The 17862-nt window shown below is 38.1% G+C and overlaps 3 protein-coding genes across 3 annotated transcripts; 2 read left to right on the plus strand and 1 right to left on the minus strand.

The window, feature by feature from the left end:
- Window positions 1-1306: 1306 nt before the first annotated feature.
- On the minus strand, window positions 1307-2608 carry LOC141696429 (uncharacterized). The gene is made up of 2 exons (XM_074500569.1): window positions 2388-2608; window positions 1307-2213 (listed from the first exon to the last, which is right to left on the minus strand). Exons 1-2 carry the CDS (start codon window positions 2606-2608, stop codon window positions 1307-1309), a joined length of 1128 nt encoding a protein of 375 aa, XP_074356670.1.
- Window positions 2609-6119: 3511 nt separating this feature from the next.
- On the plus strand, window positions 6120-13161 carry LOC141696430 (TMV resistance protein N-like). The gene is made up of 8 exons (XM_074500571.1): window positions 6120-6625; window positions 7042-8149; window positions 8401-8679; window positions 8781-10001; window positions 10457-11176; window positions 11418-11705; window positions 11794-12303; window positions 12492-13161. Exons 1-8 carry the CDS (start codon window positions 6120-6122, stop codon window positions 13047-13049), a joined length of 5190 nt encoding a protein of 1729 aa, XP_074356672.1. The 3' UTR covers window positions 13050-13161.
- A 3941-nt stretch (window positions 13162-17102) lies between these two features.
- Window positions 17103-17657, plus strand: LOC141696431 (uncharacterized). Its single transcript, XM_074500572.1, has one exon. It carries the CDS (start codon window positions 17103-17105, stop codon window positions 17655-17657), a length of 555 nt encoding a protein of 184 aa, XP_074356673.1.
- The last annotated feature ends 205 nt before the right edge of the window (window positions 17658-17862 follow it).

The raw sequence follows: 17862 nt of genomic DNA on the forward strand, positions 1-17862 counted from the left end.
TGACCCTGCTAGCTTCTGCACTTCTTTTTGTGTTATGGGAGGTTTCATTTCCTGGATTGCCTTTATCTTTTCTGGGTTGGCTTCAATTCCTCGGTTTCTTATCATGAATCCAAGGAATTTTCCTGCCCCTACTCCGAATGTGCACTTTTCTGGATTGAGCCTGAGTGAGTATTTTCTCAAGTTGTCGAAGCATTCTCTCAGGTCTCCTATGTGCCCGGGGATGCTTGTAGACTTTGCAATCATGTCGTCGACATAAGATTCCAGGTTCCTTCCAATCTGGTTTTTGAAGATTTTATTCATTACTCTTTGGTATGTTGTTCCCGCATTAGTCAATCCGAAAGGCAGCATCACATAGGCATAGACCGCCCTGTGGGTAATGAAGGCTGTCTTTAGGATATCCTTGGGATTCATCTTGATTTGGTTGTACCCCGAGTAGGCGTCCATGAAACTTTGCATTACGTGGCCGGATGTTGCGTCGATCAATTGAACAATATTTGGCAAAGGGTAGGGGTCTTTGGGGCTCGTACTGTTCAAGTCTGTGTAGACGATACACATTCTCCATTTCCCGTTTGCTTTTTCCACCATCACAAAATTTGCCAACCATTCTGGGTACTTGACTTCACATATTATTCCAGCTTTGAGTAGTTTCTCAATTTCTTCATCAATTGCTTTCTGCCTTTCTGGCACAAAATTCCTTCTCTTTTGCTTGACTGGTTTCCTCTCGGGATTGACATCCAAGCTGTGCATCGCTATGGATTCGTCCAACCCGGGCATGTCTCTTGGGGTCCAAGCAAATATATCGGAGTACCCTTGAAGTAGTGATACTAGGTCTTTTCTGAAATTGTCCTCGAGCCCGTACCCTATCTTTATCCTCTTGGAAGGATCGCTTGCACTGATCAGAATAGTTTCCATTTCTACAGCGGCCTCTATCTTGGATTGATCCATGTTTGATACCAATTGCTGGATCCGGGCCTCTGTATTTTTCTTCATATAGATTTGACCCTGAGTTGTCATCTCTTTTTGGTTGCTTTCCCCTACTTCAATTGTTTCAGGGTTGGTTGCTTGCACAAGTAGGGTTGGTTTGGCCAAGGCCTAGGCTCAATTCAATCTCTTCTGTGACTTGGTTGATTTTTTGCTCTTCTGAGCTTGGTTTGGTTGCTTTTGGATCTAAGAGGGACTCCATGATCTGAACTTCTTTTCTCGCATCATCCCTTGAGTGGGGGAGATGTTTCTTAATACTTTGCTGTGTCCGGAGTACCACGGCCTTTCTCTTGTTATCTTGATGAGTTTCAGCCATTACCAGAGCCTAGCTATAACATCTTTCAGCTACCTCATAGTCTCCCTTGATTTCTCCTACCCCGGTTGGCGTTGGGAATTTGATTTTCAAGTGTGATATGGAGGTAATTGCTTGGATCCTGGTCAGGGCTGAGCGCTCGATTATGCCGTTGTAAGAAGAGGGAGTATTGATCACGTAGAACTTTATCACATGGGTAACTTGGTTTGGGGCCGATCCAAATATGACTGGCAAGTATAAGGTTCCCTGGATCGAGACCAAGTTGTTCCTGAACCCATACAGAGGGTACTCTTGGCATTCATTGGAGCATACACTCCCAAGCTTCATCCTGTCCACAGTATGCTTGAAAAGTATATTTATTGAAGATCCATTATCTATCAGCATCCTTCTTACTTCGTTGTCAAAAATATCAAGTGTTACCACCAAGGTTTCGTTGTGATTCGGATTAACCCCTTCATAAACCTTGCTGCTGAATGAGATCATCATCTCTGGGTAGGATTGGACGGAGAATACTTCATCTCCTGAGCCCGGGCTCCTAGGGGGAGAGTGCGACCCTCCTAGGACCACATTTACTACATTCTTACCTTTCCTTTGCCTTTCTTCTCTCTGATTTGTCTCCCGGGAGATGTACTGATTCAGGTTGCCTTTCTTAACTTGATCTTCAATGAAGTATTTGAGAGAGAGACAGTTTTCAGTTTTGTGTCCATGAGTTTCATGATAGTCGCACTGCCTGTTGTAAGGCCCACTTTCCGGGGGAGTCTGCATTGGCTTTGGAGGATAATAGAATGGCTTTCCCTTGACCTCCTTCAGTATTTTTTCCCGGGTCCTATTTAGTGGTGTCCATTCTGGCTCTTGCCTAGGCTCTCTTGCTTGCCTAGGTGGACCGGGATCGCTTTTGGATTCTGTTCTAGGACCCAATCTTTGAAATATTGGAGTGTTTTGTACAACATTTGTCTGCTGGGTTTGGTTTCTTTGTTTGAACTTTTTCTCCTGATGGTAACCCCCTTTCGGTCGGTCATCAGAAGATTTGTTCCTGTTTCCTCCATTCCGAGTCATTCTCATCGCCTGGAGAACGTCTGTTTCTTTTATGAACCGGGCCGTCATTGAGTAGGCAGCAGCCAGGCTTTGTGGCTCTTTGTTTATCAACTCTACAATGTACCTCTTATTGTGTTCTGGATCCAGGTTCCATCGAAATATGCTTAGAGCCTCCCTTTCATCAAGATTCGAAACTTTGTTAATGGCTTCCTGGAATCTCCGCATATAAGTTGAGAGTGCTTCATTATCATACTGGCGGATTGTCTCCAGGTGACACATGTGCATTTCATGTGTCTTATTGGCTCTGAATCTTCTAAGGAAGGCTCCTCTGAATTCTTTCCAGGAGTGAATGCTTCTTGATGGGATCCTGCTGAACCATCTTTGAGCCCCCCTTTTGAGGGTCGAGGCGAAGAATCTGGATTTGGTTAAGTCATTGTAATAATATATCTGAGCTATCTGTTCGAAGTAGTTGGGGTGCTCTTCCGGATCCCCCAATCCATCGAAAGAGTCGAAGTTGTAATGCTTGAGATTTTTCTGTCGAGGGATGCCTTCTAGGGAGTGGCTGAAGGGCGTGAGGGTCTCCCCAACTTCCAACCCGGAATCTTTCTCCATTTTTCTCTGGAGCTCATAAATCATGTCTTTAAGATCCTTCTGGCCCCCCTCTTCGTCGTCAGAAATGAGCTCGGGGGTAGGGTCCATCCGAGTTCTTTTGCCTTTCGTTTTAACTAGGAGCCTCTCCTCCTCCAACTGCATTCTTTTCTGAATTTTTTGCTCCAACTTTGCCTCTTCTTCCTTTCTTATCTGTTCTCTGATTTCTTCTAACTTTTTCTTTCTGGTTGCTTCTGTCTCCTTCTTACTAGGTTCTTTTTTATTCTTTTTTTCCTTAGCTCCAATTCGGTCAAAGACAGATCTCCTGGATTGCTGAGAATCCCCGGACTCTTCTTGCTCATATTCTATTTGGAGCCGGGCTTGTTCATCTCTGTAGAGCCTGATTTCTTCAGCAAGTTCATGGCTTGTTAAGTTAGCCATATGCTCCTCTGCAACCGGAACATAGGTGTACTTGTACTGATTTAGCTCTATGACATTTTTGGCATCCCGGGGTGTCACCAGCCTTTCCAAGACCGGGGTGTGTTGTGTCAATGGTTGCTCCTGGAGGGTCTCTCGATCTCCCCCAGGTTCGTGAGCTTGAGAGTGGTCCTGATCCTGGACCTGGGTACTGGCAGAGGGCCTACCAGCCGTACTTTTTCCTGCTCTTGCCATTACCACAATTGTACAAACAACTGACCAAGATTTGAGGCTACAAATGTGGATCTGAGGTTGTTTTTTTGAAGATTATAAAAAATTTCCAGAATAACAGCAAACAAACTTTCTGGGTTTTGCTAACAATAATACTAAACAAGAACAGCCGGCTCTAGAACACAAAAGAAAATATGCAAGCTAAAACAGTTCTGGGTTTTAAAATTTGCAAGACTATTAAACCCTAGGCTTCAAGACCATCAAGATTATCAAACCCTAAACAACCAAAATTTAACAAACAAGAGCGGGTTCACACAAACGTGGCCTAAAATAACGAGCTCACACAAACGTGGCTAAAATGAACATTCATATTCAAGAAAGGGTATGGTTGTTTGTGTTCTTACAGGCTTAAAAGTGGACTCTCATGAGAGTTTGCTGATAAAGATGAATCCAGGGGCACCGAGACCCCATGATGGAGACCCCTCCTTCTAGAGCCAAATTATAACCCCGGTGAGCGGGCGGCTCCGTCCGACGCCGTTCCTGGACCTTCTGGGTATAGATGAGGTGTAGCTGCTGGTTGGACGCCTGCAAAACAACACCGGAAGGGGCATTTGGCTCCCACGGCGCCTCCGGTGTAAGAATAAGAACATGGTTTTTGGAGGAGATGAAGATGTATATATGTAATTGAAATGTTGTTGTGTGTGTATGGATGTATGAGAGAGAGTGAGTGTGCAAGAGTGTATATTTTTTCTAACCCCTAAACCCTTCAGCCTTGGGGGTATATATAGCCCAAAGGTATGGTTTAGGGGTTGTTACCTCTAAATCAGGGCCGTTGGATCTTGGGAGCAGAGGACGCCTGGCTTGGGTGGATTGCTTACACGTGTCCAGGGGAGGACCACCTCCAGGGTGTCTTAACGGCCTTCTAACACGCGCCGTGCTTTTCTGGTGTGTTGGTTGTTGATAGCTGTCACAGTCACGTGCCCACGTACCCTTCCTTGGCAGGTTGCAGGATGTGCATGTGTTTGCTGGGACCCCCCTCATGGTGGTCTCAGCCCTGATCCGGATCCGGGTAGGCAGGTGGTCCGGGTCCCGTGTTGGATCCGGATCTGGGTCATGGGATGGACCCGAGTCTGGCCTCTCCATTTGATTGTTCTGGAAGAGGGGGGTCTCGGTCCATCGATCGAACCCGGTATCCTTTAGGTCCAGGTTGCGTCCTAATCGGGTCTCTTATACCCTAACACGAATATTTGGGAGGAAGGAAAACAAGAAAGCTTAGAATCAAGGCGATTTAGGATAATTGATTTGCGTTGGGAATTTTGGACGGGACTAGCATGCTTCGGAAGTGACCCGAGTATCTTTCCTATTTTTTTGCGACCCGAAGGTGATCTCAAAAGATTAAAATATGAAATACAAATCAAATAGTATACGTATATTGTAATCATGTAGCTTTCCAGTTTCACCAAGTGTTTCAGTATAGAAAAGGGGCAAAGAGGAGTTGACAATTAGAGTTGAAATGCATGTAGTCCATCCGTTGACTCAAAACTTAATCAGGTAAATTACGCCATCCCCTAACTAAGTGTTTTTTTAACACAGCCTTACCTAACATTATAATTAATTTTGAAAAAATAACATTGCCATAGACTCCAAAACGGATTTCAGAAAATTTTTGGGTTCCGTTTTAGAGTCCCATAACAAAAAGTATTCTCAAATAACATATTATACGGTGTTATTTGTGGTATATGAGAATTCATTTTATTTATAAAAAAATAGTCAATAATTTTATGACAATTAAATATTCGGAAATTTCAATTATGGGAAGATCAAGATGTATCAGCTAAGTAGATGCCTTGTCAGCTCACTGTAAGATGAGGCTGTCACCTATTGTAATGATTTCTATATAGTCCCTCCGTCCCTAAAAACGTACGAGTCTATCACCTAATGTAATGACTTCTATATACTCATTCCATCCCTAAAAACGTTTCCTGTATTGTAAACGTTTGCCAATGCACATTTTTTATTGTTAATATCTTTAATTTCGTATTAGTATTAAATATAAAAAATTTATTGTATTAAAGTACTCATAAATACGAATCCAACAAAATCACTCATGACTATGTTTAATCTTATAGATTAGACATACATTAGTAGTCAATCACTTTACATAAACAGTACAAAAAGTGGAAATACATTTCGGGAGACGGAGGGAGTATTATATATGGTCAGATGTAATAGCATTTGTATTGTTTAATATTACGACCTACATCTCAAATTAGCGGTAATGTTTAACTTTTTCATGTATTTTTTTATGATTCCACTTGAAAAAGACCTTTTAGCGTTTACTAACAATAGCTTCTACTGGTAAGAATAAAACTAGTTCTTCGGTTTCATTTTCATCTTCATATTTGACACCATGCATTTATGTTTCTGTTAGGTGATAATTTCCCCTTGTTACATTTATAATATACTCCTATATTTGACATCTTATTTTTAATTTTCTTTCTTATTAAGTCCCAGTTGTTGTAATCTAGATAGTGCTCACAATCTATTTGTTGTGATGGCTTCTACAAGTTCTCAAATTTCATCCACTTTGGCTTCATATTCAACTTCAACTAACTGGGACGTTTTCTTGAGCTTTCGAGGTGAGGACACTCGATATACTTTTATAAGTCATTTGTACTCTGCCTTGGATCGCCATGGTATTCGAACATTTATGGATGATCCTGAGCTACGGTCGGGAGAAGTGATATCGGACGCATTACTCCAAGCTATTAAAGAATCCAGGACTTACATTGTTGTACTCTCTGAAAATTATGCTTCTTCTAGTTGGTGCCTTGATGAGCTGGTAGAGATCCTTAACTGTCACAAAACAATGCAGAGATTGGTTATTCCTGTGTTTTACAATATTGATCCATCCATTGTGCGACACCAATCTGGGAGTTTTAAACGAGCTTTTGAAAAACATAAATTTCGTTTTGCGGGTGATATGGAAAGAGTCGAAAATTGGCTTCTTACACTAAGAGAAGTTGCGGACAAATCAGGAAAACATGTATATGGAAAAAGGTAATATACTAATCCATACAAATTACGTAATTTTATTTGTACAGTCGCATGAGTTTGTTATGTATTCTTATATCCTATGTTACTTGAACTCTTCATTTTACAATCAAGTACCCGTGTTGGACACTTGACACCCCGAACATGAACACTCGGAATTGGACATTTATTTTAAGGCAAGAACATGTATATTTTTCAAAATTTTGCTGAATCCATACTTGGATATGTATCCATGTCAAACACTTATAACTTAACATAGCTTATATCTTACCATTAACTTTTTGAATAATAATAATATCTAGGAAAGAACAAATATGAAAATCAGAAGTTCTAGTCGTTTATCACCTTAGGGTGGAATTATCACTTTTTTCATGATGTGAGGCTCTATTTATTTCATAGTGTTAAAAAGAATTCCATTGCAGGTCTGAAGCTGATTTTATCAATGATATCATTGATGAAGTTCTACTTGAAATAAATCCCACTGCTTTATATGTTGCAAAATATCCGGTTGGGTTGGATTCTCGTGTTAAAGACATAACAACATTGTTTAGCAGTGAGACAAAAGGTGTCATTAAGATTGGTATATATGGTATGGGTGGAGTAGGCAAGACAACTCTTGCCAAAGCTGTTTTTAATCAATTCTTGCTAGGAAACTTTAAGGGAAGCTGTTTTCTCGCAAATGTGAGGGAGATTTCGGGGACATTAAAAGGCCTAGAGTCTTTGCAACAACAACTTATTACCAATGTTCTTAAAGGTAAGAACAAAGTTGAGGTTGACAGTGTTGACCAAGGAACTAAGCTGATAGGAGCTAGAATTTGTTCATCAAAAATTCTGGTTGTTATTGATGATTTAGACGACCAGAAACAATTTGAATCACTGGTAGGACCATTTGCTTCTGGGAGTGTAGTTATTATTACTACAAGAGATGAAGAGATATTGGATAAAATTGAAGTAGAAACCAAATACCGATACAGGGTTAATGAGTTGGACAATGTTGAGTCACTAGTACTATTTTCCAAACATGCATTTGGAGATAGTGAACCAGACAATAGTTTAATGGTGTTGTGTAAAGACATCCTATGTCATGCTCAAGGGCTTCCTTTAGCTCTCGAGGTATTTGGCTCGTACTTGTATAAGAGATCCGAGGTAGGATGGAAATCTTACATTGAGAAACTGCAGCGAATTCCAAACAGCAGTATCCAACAAAGTCTTATAATTAGCTTGGATGCCTTGGAATTAGATGATCCTATATTGAAAAAAATGTTCCTTGACATTGCTTGTTTTTTCATTGGAAGGGAAAAAGAACATGTGGTCAAAATAATGGAGACTTACTATTCCTACGCAGATAACAATATTGATATTCTAAGGAAAAAATGTTTACTAACGATCAATAGAGATGTGTTGCAAATGCATGATCTACTTCAGGATATGGGAAGGGAAATCTCACGTAACAACTCTCCGGATGAGCCTGGAAAGCATAGTAGACTGTGGGTATCAAAAGATATATGTGATGTGTTGAAGAAACACAAGGTAATATTATAACAAATGTACATACTCAATTGGCTTCAGATGAATCTGATAGTTTCATATGACTTCATATAATATGAAACCATATAAAGTGAAATTATAGTAGTTTCAACTTCTTTTTCTTAATAATATATGCTCATAAGTTGAAATTATGTGTTGATGAAGTAGAAGGTTATAGTCTCCCTCTTTTTCTATCTTTTAGAATTATTTATACAAGTACGGTGATGAACATTTCTTATTGATATATGTATTAGGGAACAGAAGCAATTGAAGGTATCATGCTTCACAATCTTGATTACAAGAATCCATTCAAGGAAGTGTCCTTTTCTATGGAAACATTTAGGAGAATGGGTAAATTAAGATTTCTTTTCTTGAAAAACATTAATCTCACTGGAAAATTTGAACAGACTCTGGAAGATTTGAGGTGGTTTTGTTGGGCTCGGTGTCCTTTAAAGTGTCTACCTTACGATTTTTGCCCTCAAAAACTTGTTATGCTTGAGTTTCCCAAAAGCAAATTGAGGACACTGTGGAAGGTAAATATAGTAGTTACTCTGAGTATGTTTCCTACATATATGAAAAATTAAAATAAATTTATGGCATATTATGTTTTTTCTAATTGCACTCATTGTTACAGGTTTCACCTGTTCTCGAGTACCTAAAGACTCTAAACATGCCCTTTTCTGAAGATTTAACTAAAACTCCAGACTTCAGTAAATTATTGTGTCTTGAAACTTTAAATTTTAGTGGTTGTAAGAGTTTAGAGAAGGTCCACATATCAATTGGAAGTTTAGAAAGGCTTGTTATCTTAGATCTGGATAATTGCGTGAAGCTAAGAAGTCTTCCGGACACCAGTTGCAACTTGAGAGCATTGAAAATTCTCCGTATTGATAATTGTGAAGGTCTGGAAGCATTGCCAGAAAAATTGGGGAACATGGAATCCCTAATAAAGATCAATGCATGCGGATTAAATGTTTCTAAACTACCAGACTCGATCGGATGTCTTAGTAAGCTAGTTAAGCTGAAATTAGATCTTAACAGGAAGCTTGAAACTCTTCCAAACACCATTTGCAGCTTAAGAGCATTGGAAGCTCTAAGCATTAACCATTGCACTAATGTGAAAGAATTGCCTGTTAAATTAGGGGATATTGAATCTCTAAGAGAGCTCAATGTGGAGGGGCTAACTATTTCAAAATTGCCAGATTCGATCGGAAGTCTTAGTAAGCTTGTTGAGTTATATGTATGCAATAACAAAAAGCTTGAAACTCTTCCGGACACCATTGGCGAACTAAGATCCCTGGAAATTCTTAGTATTGCTGGATGCGAAAAGCTGGAAATATTACCAGATCAAGTGTGGAAGCTTACAAGGTTAAGGGAACTGAGTGCAAGTTGGGCTACTATGTTAAAAAAGCTTCCAGATATAAGATCAGGCCAGATTGCATTATCATTGCAAGACTTAATATTGTCCGCGACTGGCATCACTGCCCTGCCATCTGGTTTTAGTCAGCTGTCAAACCTACGATCTCTTCAACTTTTTAGATGTCGTCATCTGCTTTCCATTCCAAAACTTTCTCCTAGTATCAAACTGATAAATGCATCAGGATGTAAGTCTCTTGAAAGATTACCAAATGTATCCAATTTGGAACAGCTAGAGATATTGAAACTTGCAGGTTGTATTGGTTTGACAGAGATTTTAGGCTTGGAAAAACTCACTGCTTTAAAAGAGCTTCATCTGGCAAATTGTAGTGGTTTGACATATATTAAAAGCTTGGAGAAACTCAGTTCGATTAGAAGGCTTCAGTTGGGAGATTTTTACCTATCCCTTCAGGCATATAATCTCACAAAACGACTGTTTCAGGTTTGGCGAACTTGTTTCAAATTTTATAACTAGCTTCACCAGGTTTCTTTTTATATATTATACTTGATTTCATATACAATTATTATAAAAATGGTACAAATAATCTATATTGGTTAAAGTTGTATATTTATGAGATTATAATATTAGTAATATATTAGTGATAATAATAGTTTTTAGTTAGTGAAATGTATTTTTTAAAACTAATAAGCATCTTAGTTTAAATTTATTTACATGAAAATATTCATATTAGATTTCACGGTTCTCATCTATTTGCTAAAATCTAATGGTCATTATTTTTTCTATGATTGAACTAAACTATAAACAATTATACTCATGTTCGTTTATTATAGTTTACTATAGATATTTGTTATAGAGATTTTTATGGTAAAAGTAGATATACTAGAATGTATATGTATGGGGTTGGCTAACCTTTTCCTTCTCTTTTTTTGCACAAGATATACTCCGGATTTGGACATGAAATTGTAGTTTGCTATGGGTCAGAAATGTTTCCGGAATGGGTGAGTCAATCAGGTGAAGATCAGACCACAAGGTCTTTACATTTGCCACGAAATGCATCACATGATTACTTGGGGATGATTGCCTGCTTCAAACGGCGGGAAGATTGGTACAGTTTAGGTGGACTTGATTATTCTGTTGAGACTTCTGCAGGTAACTATATACGAAGCAACATACAATTAAATTTATCTGGCTCGTGTATGGTCATAGTACCAAGAGCAATCGTCTCAGTCACAAATTCCGACACTAAGATTGAAATAAAATCATATGGACTTGCTGATGTTGTCGGAATTCATCTATTGCTGAAACCTGAGGTTACAATGACTGATGAATACAACAGCAGTACTGTCAATGAGTTGAAATTAGTTGATCCTAGTCTGCAAGATATTTTCCTGGATATTGCTTGTTTTTTTATCGGATGGAAGAACGAAGAGGTTGTGAAAATAATGGAAACTTGTTATACTTCTGTCAATCATAAATTTGATATTCTGAAGGAAAAATGTCTACTAACCATCAATGATAGGGACGAGTTGGAGATGCATCATGAGCTTCAGCATATCGGAAGAAATATTGCACGTAACAACTCTCCGAGTGAGCCTGGGAATCATAGTAGACTGTGGTTATCAGTAAATATATATGATGTGTTGAAGAAGTACAAGGTAAATGCAATCAATATATTACTGTATATGGAAATATCTAATAATGGTGTCAGATTCATATGATGCTTTCACATGACTATATGAAACTTTACCTCATCAACTTTTCACATAAAATTGCTTATTATACCAAGCTCTCTACTTCGTTGTCGCTTTTATTAACTTATGTATAGAACATTGTTTCGCTTTTATTAACTTGCGTATTCATCAATACTTGTTTTTTATTGATGTATATATGTGTTAGGGAACAAAAGCAATTGAAGGTATCATTCCTCGCAAACTTAAATACGAGGATGCACTTGAGGGCGAATCATTTTCAACTGAAACATTCAAAAGAATGAGTAAATTAAGATTTCTCTACCTCAAAAATGCAAAACTCACTGGAAGCTTCGAACAGACACTCGAAGATTTGAGGTGGTTTTGTTGGGATGGTTGTCCTTTAGAGTGTCTACCTTCTGAATTTCACCCACAAAAACTCGTTATTCTTGAGTTGCCTCATAGCCAATTAAGAAAAATGTGGGAGCCAAACATGGTAAGCACTCTCAGCATATTTCTTGCACATATGAGGATTTCCATATAAAGTCCGATTTAATTTCTTCCAACTGCACTCACTTTTACAGGTTTCACATGTTTTTGACAAGTTAAAGACTCTAAACATGTCATATTCTCTAGCTTTAACTACAACTCCAGATTTCACTAAATTACCGTTTCTTGAAACGTTAAACTTTGGGTACTGTAAAAGCTTGGAGGAAGTCCACATATCAGTCGGAGGTTTGGTGATGCTTTCTTCCTTAAATCTGCATGATTGTGTGAACCTTGAAACTCTTCCGGACACCATTTGTAACTTGAAAATGCTGAGATGTCTAGATATTCGTGGTTGTAGTAGTCTTGAAGCATTGCCTATGGAATTGGGGAACTTTGAATCTCTAACAGAGCTCGAAGCTTGTGGATTAAGTGATTCAAAATTACTAAACCTATCTAATTTGAAGCAGTTGGAGGAATTGCATCTTTCATTTTGTAGTGGTTTGACTGAGATTCAAGGCTTAGAGGAACTCACTTCTATTGGAGGACTTTATTTAGAAGGTTGCAAATCATTTCTGGCATACACTTTCACAAAGCGTTTATTTCAGGTTTGGTTGATTGGTTCCTATTTTGTTTATAAATTAGTGTTCCAGAATTGTTCCATCTTAAAGATCATTGTTTAATTTCTCTTCATTTCATGTTTTGACATTTTATCTACTTACCATATGTTTCAAGTTACTCACATGAGATAGATTTAATTGCCGCTAATCTTTTTTGGATTATATTCTTCCAACAGACATATTCAGGATTAAGACATCATATTGACATTTCAGCTCCAGAGTTTCCAGGTTGGATTGGTGAATTATATTATGGGTCAGAGATGTCTCTGAAATTGCCACTGAATGCATCCTACAATTTATTGGGGATGGTTCTTTGTTTCGAGTGCCCGAAGAATTGTGCAAGAGGAACAATTTACTATAATGTTAAGAATACCACATCTGGTTTTCTATGGAGGGGATTTTTTAATAAGAATTACTATAAATCATTGATGGTAATAGTACCAATATCAATCTTTCCAATTAAAGATGGTGAAGAAATCGAATTTGAATCACAATATGCAATAAAGTGTAAGATTTATTTGTTGTACAAAAGTGAGTATGACAGCGCCACTGTCCGAGTAGAAGATGAAAGAAGCAACACAGCAGACAGTGAGTTGGAAAGGAACAAGAAATGGTTAACTCTTGGCAGCACCATTGTCAATGCAGAAGAAAGTGACTATCCTTCTAAACGATTGAAACATTTAGAATGCGACAACAACTGGCTCTCTCTCTCTCTAGAATCCAGTGAATCCTGAAGTTCTTTTGTTTGATGGACTCGAGTCATTTGTTTCTCACCTACATAAAAGGCAACAAAATCAAGCTTACATGTAAGCTTCATTTAGCACCAAAAACCACTTTATGTGACTATAGCCATTTTACATTTAGTACATAACTTGTTTTAAATATCCAACTTTTTTAAAATTTTAAGGGGTCAGAATAAAATCTTAATTGAATCACATAATATATTTTACAAAACAAACAATTAATGTTAAATAATTGAAGGTGTGGGCTGAACCGAGATCCCATCGTGAAGGGGGTTCTGATACAATGTAAGTAAATGACTCTTCAAAAATCTTAACTCGAGGGAGACTTAATTTGATTACAGAGGAGGAGACTTAAAAGAAGAGGTATAAAAATTTGAGGGTATTCAATCAGGATTCTAAAAAATTCTTTGAAATCTTAGGATATTCGATCAAGATTTCAGTAATCCATTAAAATTTGAGGGTATTCAGTCGGGATTCTAAAAAGCCATTTAAAATCTTGGGATATTTGATCAATATTTCAAATTATTCATAAAAATCTGGTGGTATTTAGGATTTTAGATAATCCATTAAAATTTGATGGTGTACAATAATCCCTGGTTTGTTTTGTACTTTATAAAATGATGGATTCTGTATTGTTTTTGTGCTTTTTAAAATCCCACCAAAATCTATGAGAAATTTAAAGGTCTGTCAGAAAGTCTAGTAAAATTATCGAGACTCTACGAGATTGTATATCAATTCTGTACAAACTCTCCCTGGAATTAAAATCAGCAACAATCTTTAAAATTTCATGGATCATTATTAATATGTTGAAATCTAAATTGAATATTGATACTTTTATCAAACTGAACAGCTAAATGAAGATCTGAGTACAAGAATTGTAGAGAGGAAAAACAATTCAAAAGTCTCTATTGATTAGATCTGAAAAGTGAAAATACATTGTTGACCTTGTGCACATATATGCCAAAAGATTGTACTGCCACTAACTAACAAAAAATGTCTGAAAGATACTTTCCATCAAATGACTAGAGTACCCTCTAGAGGATTACTTAGCACTACATGATCATAACACATAAAAACCTTCACTGAAATATAGAAGACATAAAATAAATGTTGACAGAGGTCCATGTGCTCTTTACTCCTCCTCAAGCTTGGAGGGAAGTTTACTTGCTGCTCCAAGCTTGCCCAGAAGATAGTAATGTTGCTTGGTGGAGAGAGCTTTGGTGAAAATGTCAGCTACCTGTGAATGAGTTGGAACATGTTTGGTGACCACTGTTCCAGAGTTGATTTTATCTCTTATAAAGTGACAGTCCACCTCCACGTGTTTGGTACGTTCATGGAGGACAAAGTTAGCTGCCAAGGCCAAAGCAGCTTGATTGTCACAGTGAAGAGTTGCTGGAGGCAGATTCTGGAGCCCCATGTTTCTAAGTAGGGCAGACAACCAAGTGATTTCACAGGTAGCCAGGGCCATCAATCGATATTCTGCTTCAGCTGTTGAGCGAGCTACTACAACTTGTTTTTTAGTTTTCCATGAGATGGGAGAGGCTCATAGCAGCATAAAATAACCAGTGGTGGAGCGTCTCGACATTGGACACGTTGCCCAATCACTGTCGCAGAATTCTTTGAGTTTAGCTGCTGACGCAGACGCAAGTAGGATTCGTTGCCCTGGATTAGAGTTTAAGTACCTCAGTAGTTTCAAGGCAGCCTCCATATGATCAGTAGATGGGTGTTGCATGAACTGAGTGAGTATGTGCACAGCAAAGGTTATGTCAGGTCGGGTTATTGTGAGATAAATCAGTTTACCCAACAACTGTTGATAAGGATGTGGGTCCTTGAGAAACTCTCCAACATCAGTTTTGAGCCTTAAGTGTATGTCCATAGGGAGTTTGAGTGGAGTGACATTTGTAAGACCAAATTCATCAATAAGATCCAAAGTGTATTTTTTTTGTGAGATAAAGAAACCAACCGGTGATCTGCTTATTTCCAGACCTAGAAAGTAATGAACATCTCCCATGTCTTTCATCTTGAAGGTATTAGATAACATTGTTTTGAGATGATCAATCTCCTTTCTATCATTGCCAGCCAGTAACAGGTCATCTACATGTACGAGCACCAGTGTCATTGTTGACGATTTAGTGAGAGTGAACAGGCTATAATCAGACATGGACTGCTGATATTTCAGATCCTTCAGTGTACTCGATAGTTTTCTAAACCAATTTCTTGGTGCTTGTCGAAGTTCATACAGAGACTTTTTAAACCGACACACCAACTTGGACTTTCCATTATTAAACTCCCCCTGATTCAACACAATTCTACTTCCATAGTGACTATAGCCTTGGGGCATTTTCATGTACACAGTTTTATAGAGTTCTCCGTGGAGGAATGCGTTTGTGACGTCCATCTGCATGATAATCCAACTCTGCAGCGCTGCCACAGCCAGCAACGTTCTTACAGTCGTCATTTTCGCGACAGGAGCAAACGTATGCTCGTAATCAACACCATATGTTTGTCTATAACCCAATATAACAAGTCTTGATTTATAACGTTCAATAGTTCCATCTGGTTTGAACTTGGTTTTGTAGAGCCACTTACTTCCAATTGCCTTCTTTGATGTTGGAAGTGTTACTATGTCCCATGTATCATTGTTTTCCAAAGCTTCCAACTCGAGGTTCATGGCATTCACCCAGTTGACATCTGTAACAGCTTGACTAAATTTAACCGGATTCGTCTGAGTCGTAAGAGAGGACAGAAAACATCCAAAATTTGGTTCCACCGTTTGAGAAGTCACAATAGCTAGGTTTGCAGATGGCTGAGGGAATGGTTTGGTGACATATGACTCCATCCAAGTGGGTGGTTTATGTAGTCTTGAGGATCTTCGAGGTGAAGTTATTGTATGGATTTGATTATCTGAGGTAGAGTTTGTGTCACTGTTTGTTTCAGATGGGAGAGGAGAAAGTTCAGTTGTAGTATGAGAAGTGTCCTCACTATCACTTTCATTCTCATTGGGTTCAGACATGTCCATTGGTGCAAGAAATTCATCATCCATATAGGAATTGGTGAGTGTATTGGGCATTTTGGTTGGTAGAGGGAGCATGTATGGTTTAGGTGTTGTCGTATTTAAAGGGAAAATGTTTTCATTAAAGGACACATCCCTAGATACAAAGATTTTCATGGTTTTTAAATCAAGCAGCCTATAGCCTTTTTGTGTAGGTGGGTATCCTACAAATGCACATGGGACTCCTCTAGGTGCTAGTTTATCAGATGTGTGTGTACTATTGACAGCAAATGACAAGCAACCAAAAGACTTCATATCAAGATAATCCACAGGTTCATTGTATTGAAGTCAATGCATTATGTCTGTGTTGTTTAGTTAGTCTGCAAGGGCATAATAGTCTTTTACTTAGTTTTCTGTTTTAGTTTTCCCGCCTAAAGTTTGTTACAGGCTGTGTTGTGTTTAGTTCTATAAACTCAGATTATTTGATCTGAGCATTAGTTTTTGGTTTAGAGTTCTAAAAGATAATATACAGTTACTTCTTGCTTTCTTCAATATTCTTCATGTCTTCATTTCATTTTCATGAATGTTAAGATGGTATCAGAGCTTTATCAACAATACCTTTGTTGTTTTTGATCCGTTTGCTTCATTTCTTCTTGACTGATAAGAGTTTGTTTTGATTCATTGGTATTTTAACGTCTCAGATACGTTAATCACAAGGAATTTATGCCATTAATCTTCACTTGTTATCATTTTTCAATTGAACATCAAGTGTTAGATGTTTTGCCTCTTCCAGTTGTAAGTTGTTTCTACAATTTTTGGTTAATTTTTTACTGCTTATCTTCTTATCTTTCGTCTGTGAACAGTTTCAATCTATGAAATCACATAATCACACATATGTTCACGCTTTAATGGCAAATCATGTTATTTTTTCTCACAATGGTGGTGAAACATCCCATACAAACACTACACCACCACCACCACCACCAGTTTATCCATAATCTGTTGATAGTAATGCCCATCCATTATACTTACATAACAATGATCAACCTGTAATGGTTCTAATTTCCAAGAAACTGCTTGGTTCTGAGAATTTTGCTTCATGGAAAAGGTCTATGCAAATTGCATTATCAGCCAAAAACAAATTAGTAATTGTCACTGGTGAATTTGTTGCTCCTGATGTTAACTCTGGTCTCAATGCTCAATGGAAGCGTGTGAATGACATGGTGATCACTTGGATTCTAAATACAGTGTCTGATGAGATCAGTAATAGTATAAACTATTTATATAGTGCTCAAATGGTTTGGACTGAATTAAATGAGCGTTTTGCTGTTGTTAATGGTCATAAAATATATGAGATTCAAAGAGATTTGTTTAAACTTGAGCAAGGCAATGATTCTGTAGAATGCTATTTTCACAAGATTAAAGGTTTCTGGGATGAATTGAAGGCATTAAAACCTCCTATTCAGTGCACATATGGAGCTTCTAAAATTTGGGAGGAACAATTGGAGAAGACAAGGCTTATTCAATTTCTTATGGGGTTGCACACAAGTTTTACTGCAGCCAGAGGTCAAATTTTGATGATGAATCCCTGGCCCAGTGTTAATTAAGCTTTCATGTTATTGAAACAAGAAGAGAAACAAAGATAAATACATGGCTCAAGTGCTTCTCCAACAGCTTTAATGAGTCAAATTCCAAGGTTTCAACAGCCCTCTAACCCAAGGTTTGAGTCAGCTTCAAGATTTGGTAACAGAAGTACTATTGCAAATGTTCCTACAGAGTGTTCTTATTGTCATGGCAAAGGACACACAAAAG

The sequence above is a fragment of the Apium graveolens genome, chromosome 11 (genome assembly GCF_009905375.1).
Source record: "Apium graveolens cultivar Ventura chromosome 11, ASM990537v1, whole genome shotgun sequence".
Classification (NCBI taxonomy): domain Eukaryota; kingdom Viridiplantae; phylum Streptophyta; class Magnoliopsida; order Apiales; family Apiaceae; genus Apium; species Apium graveolens.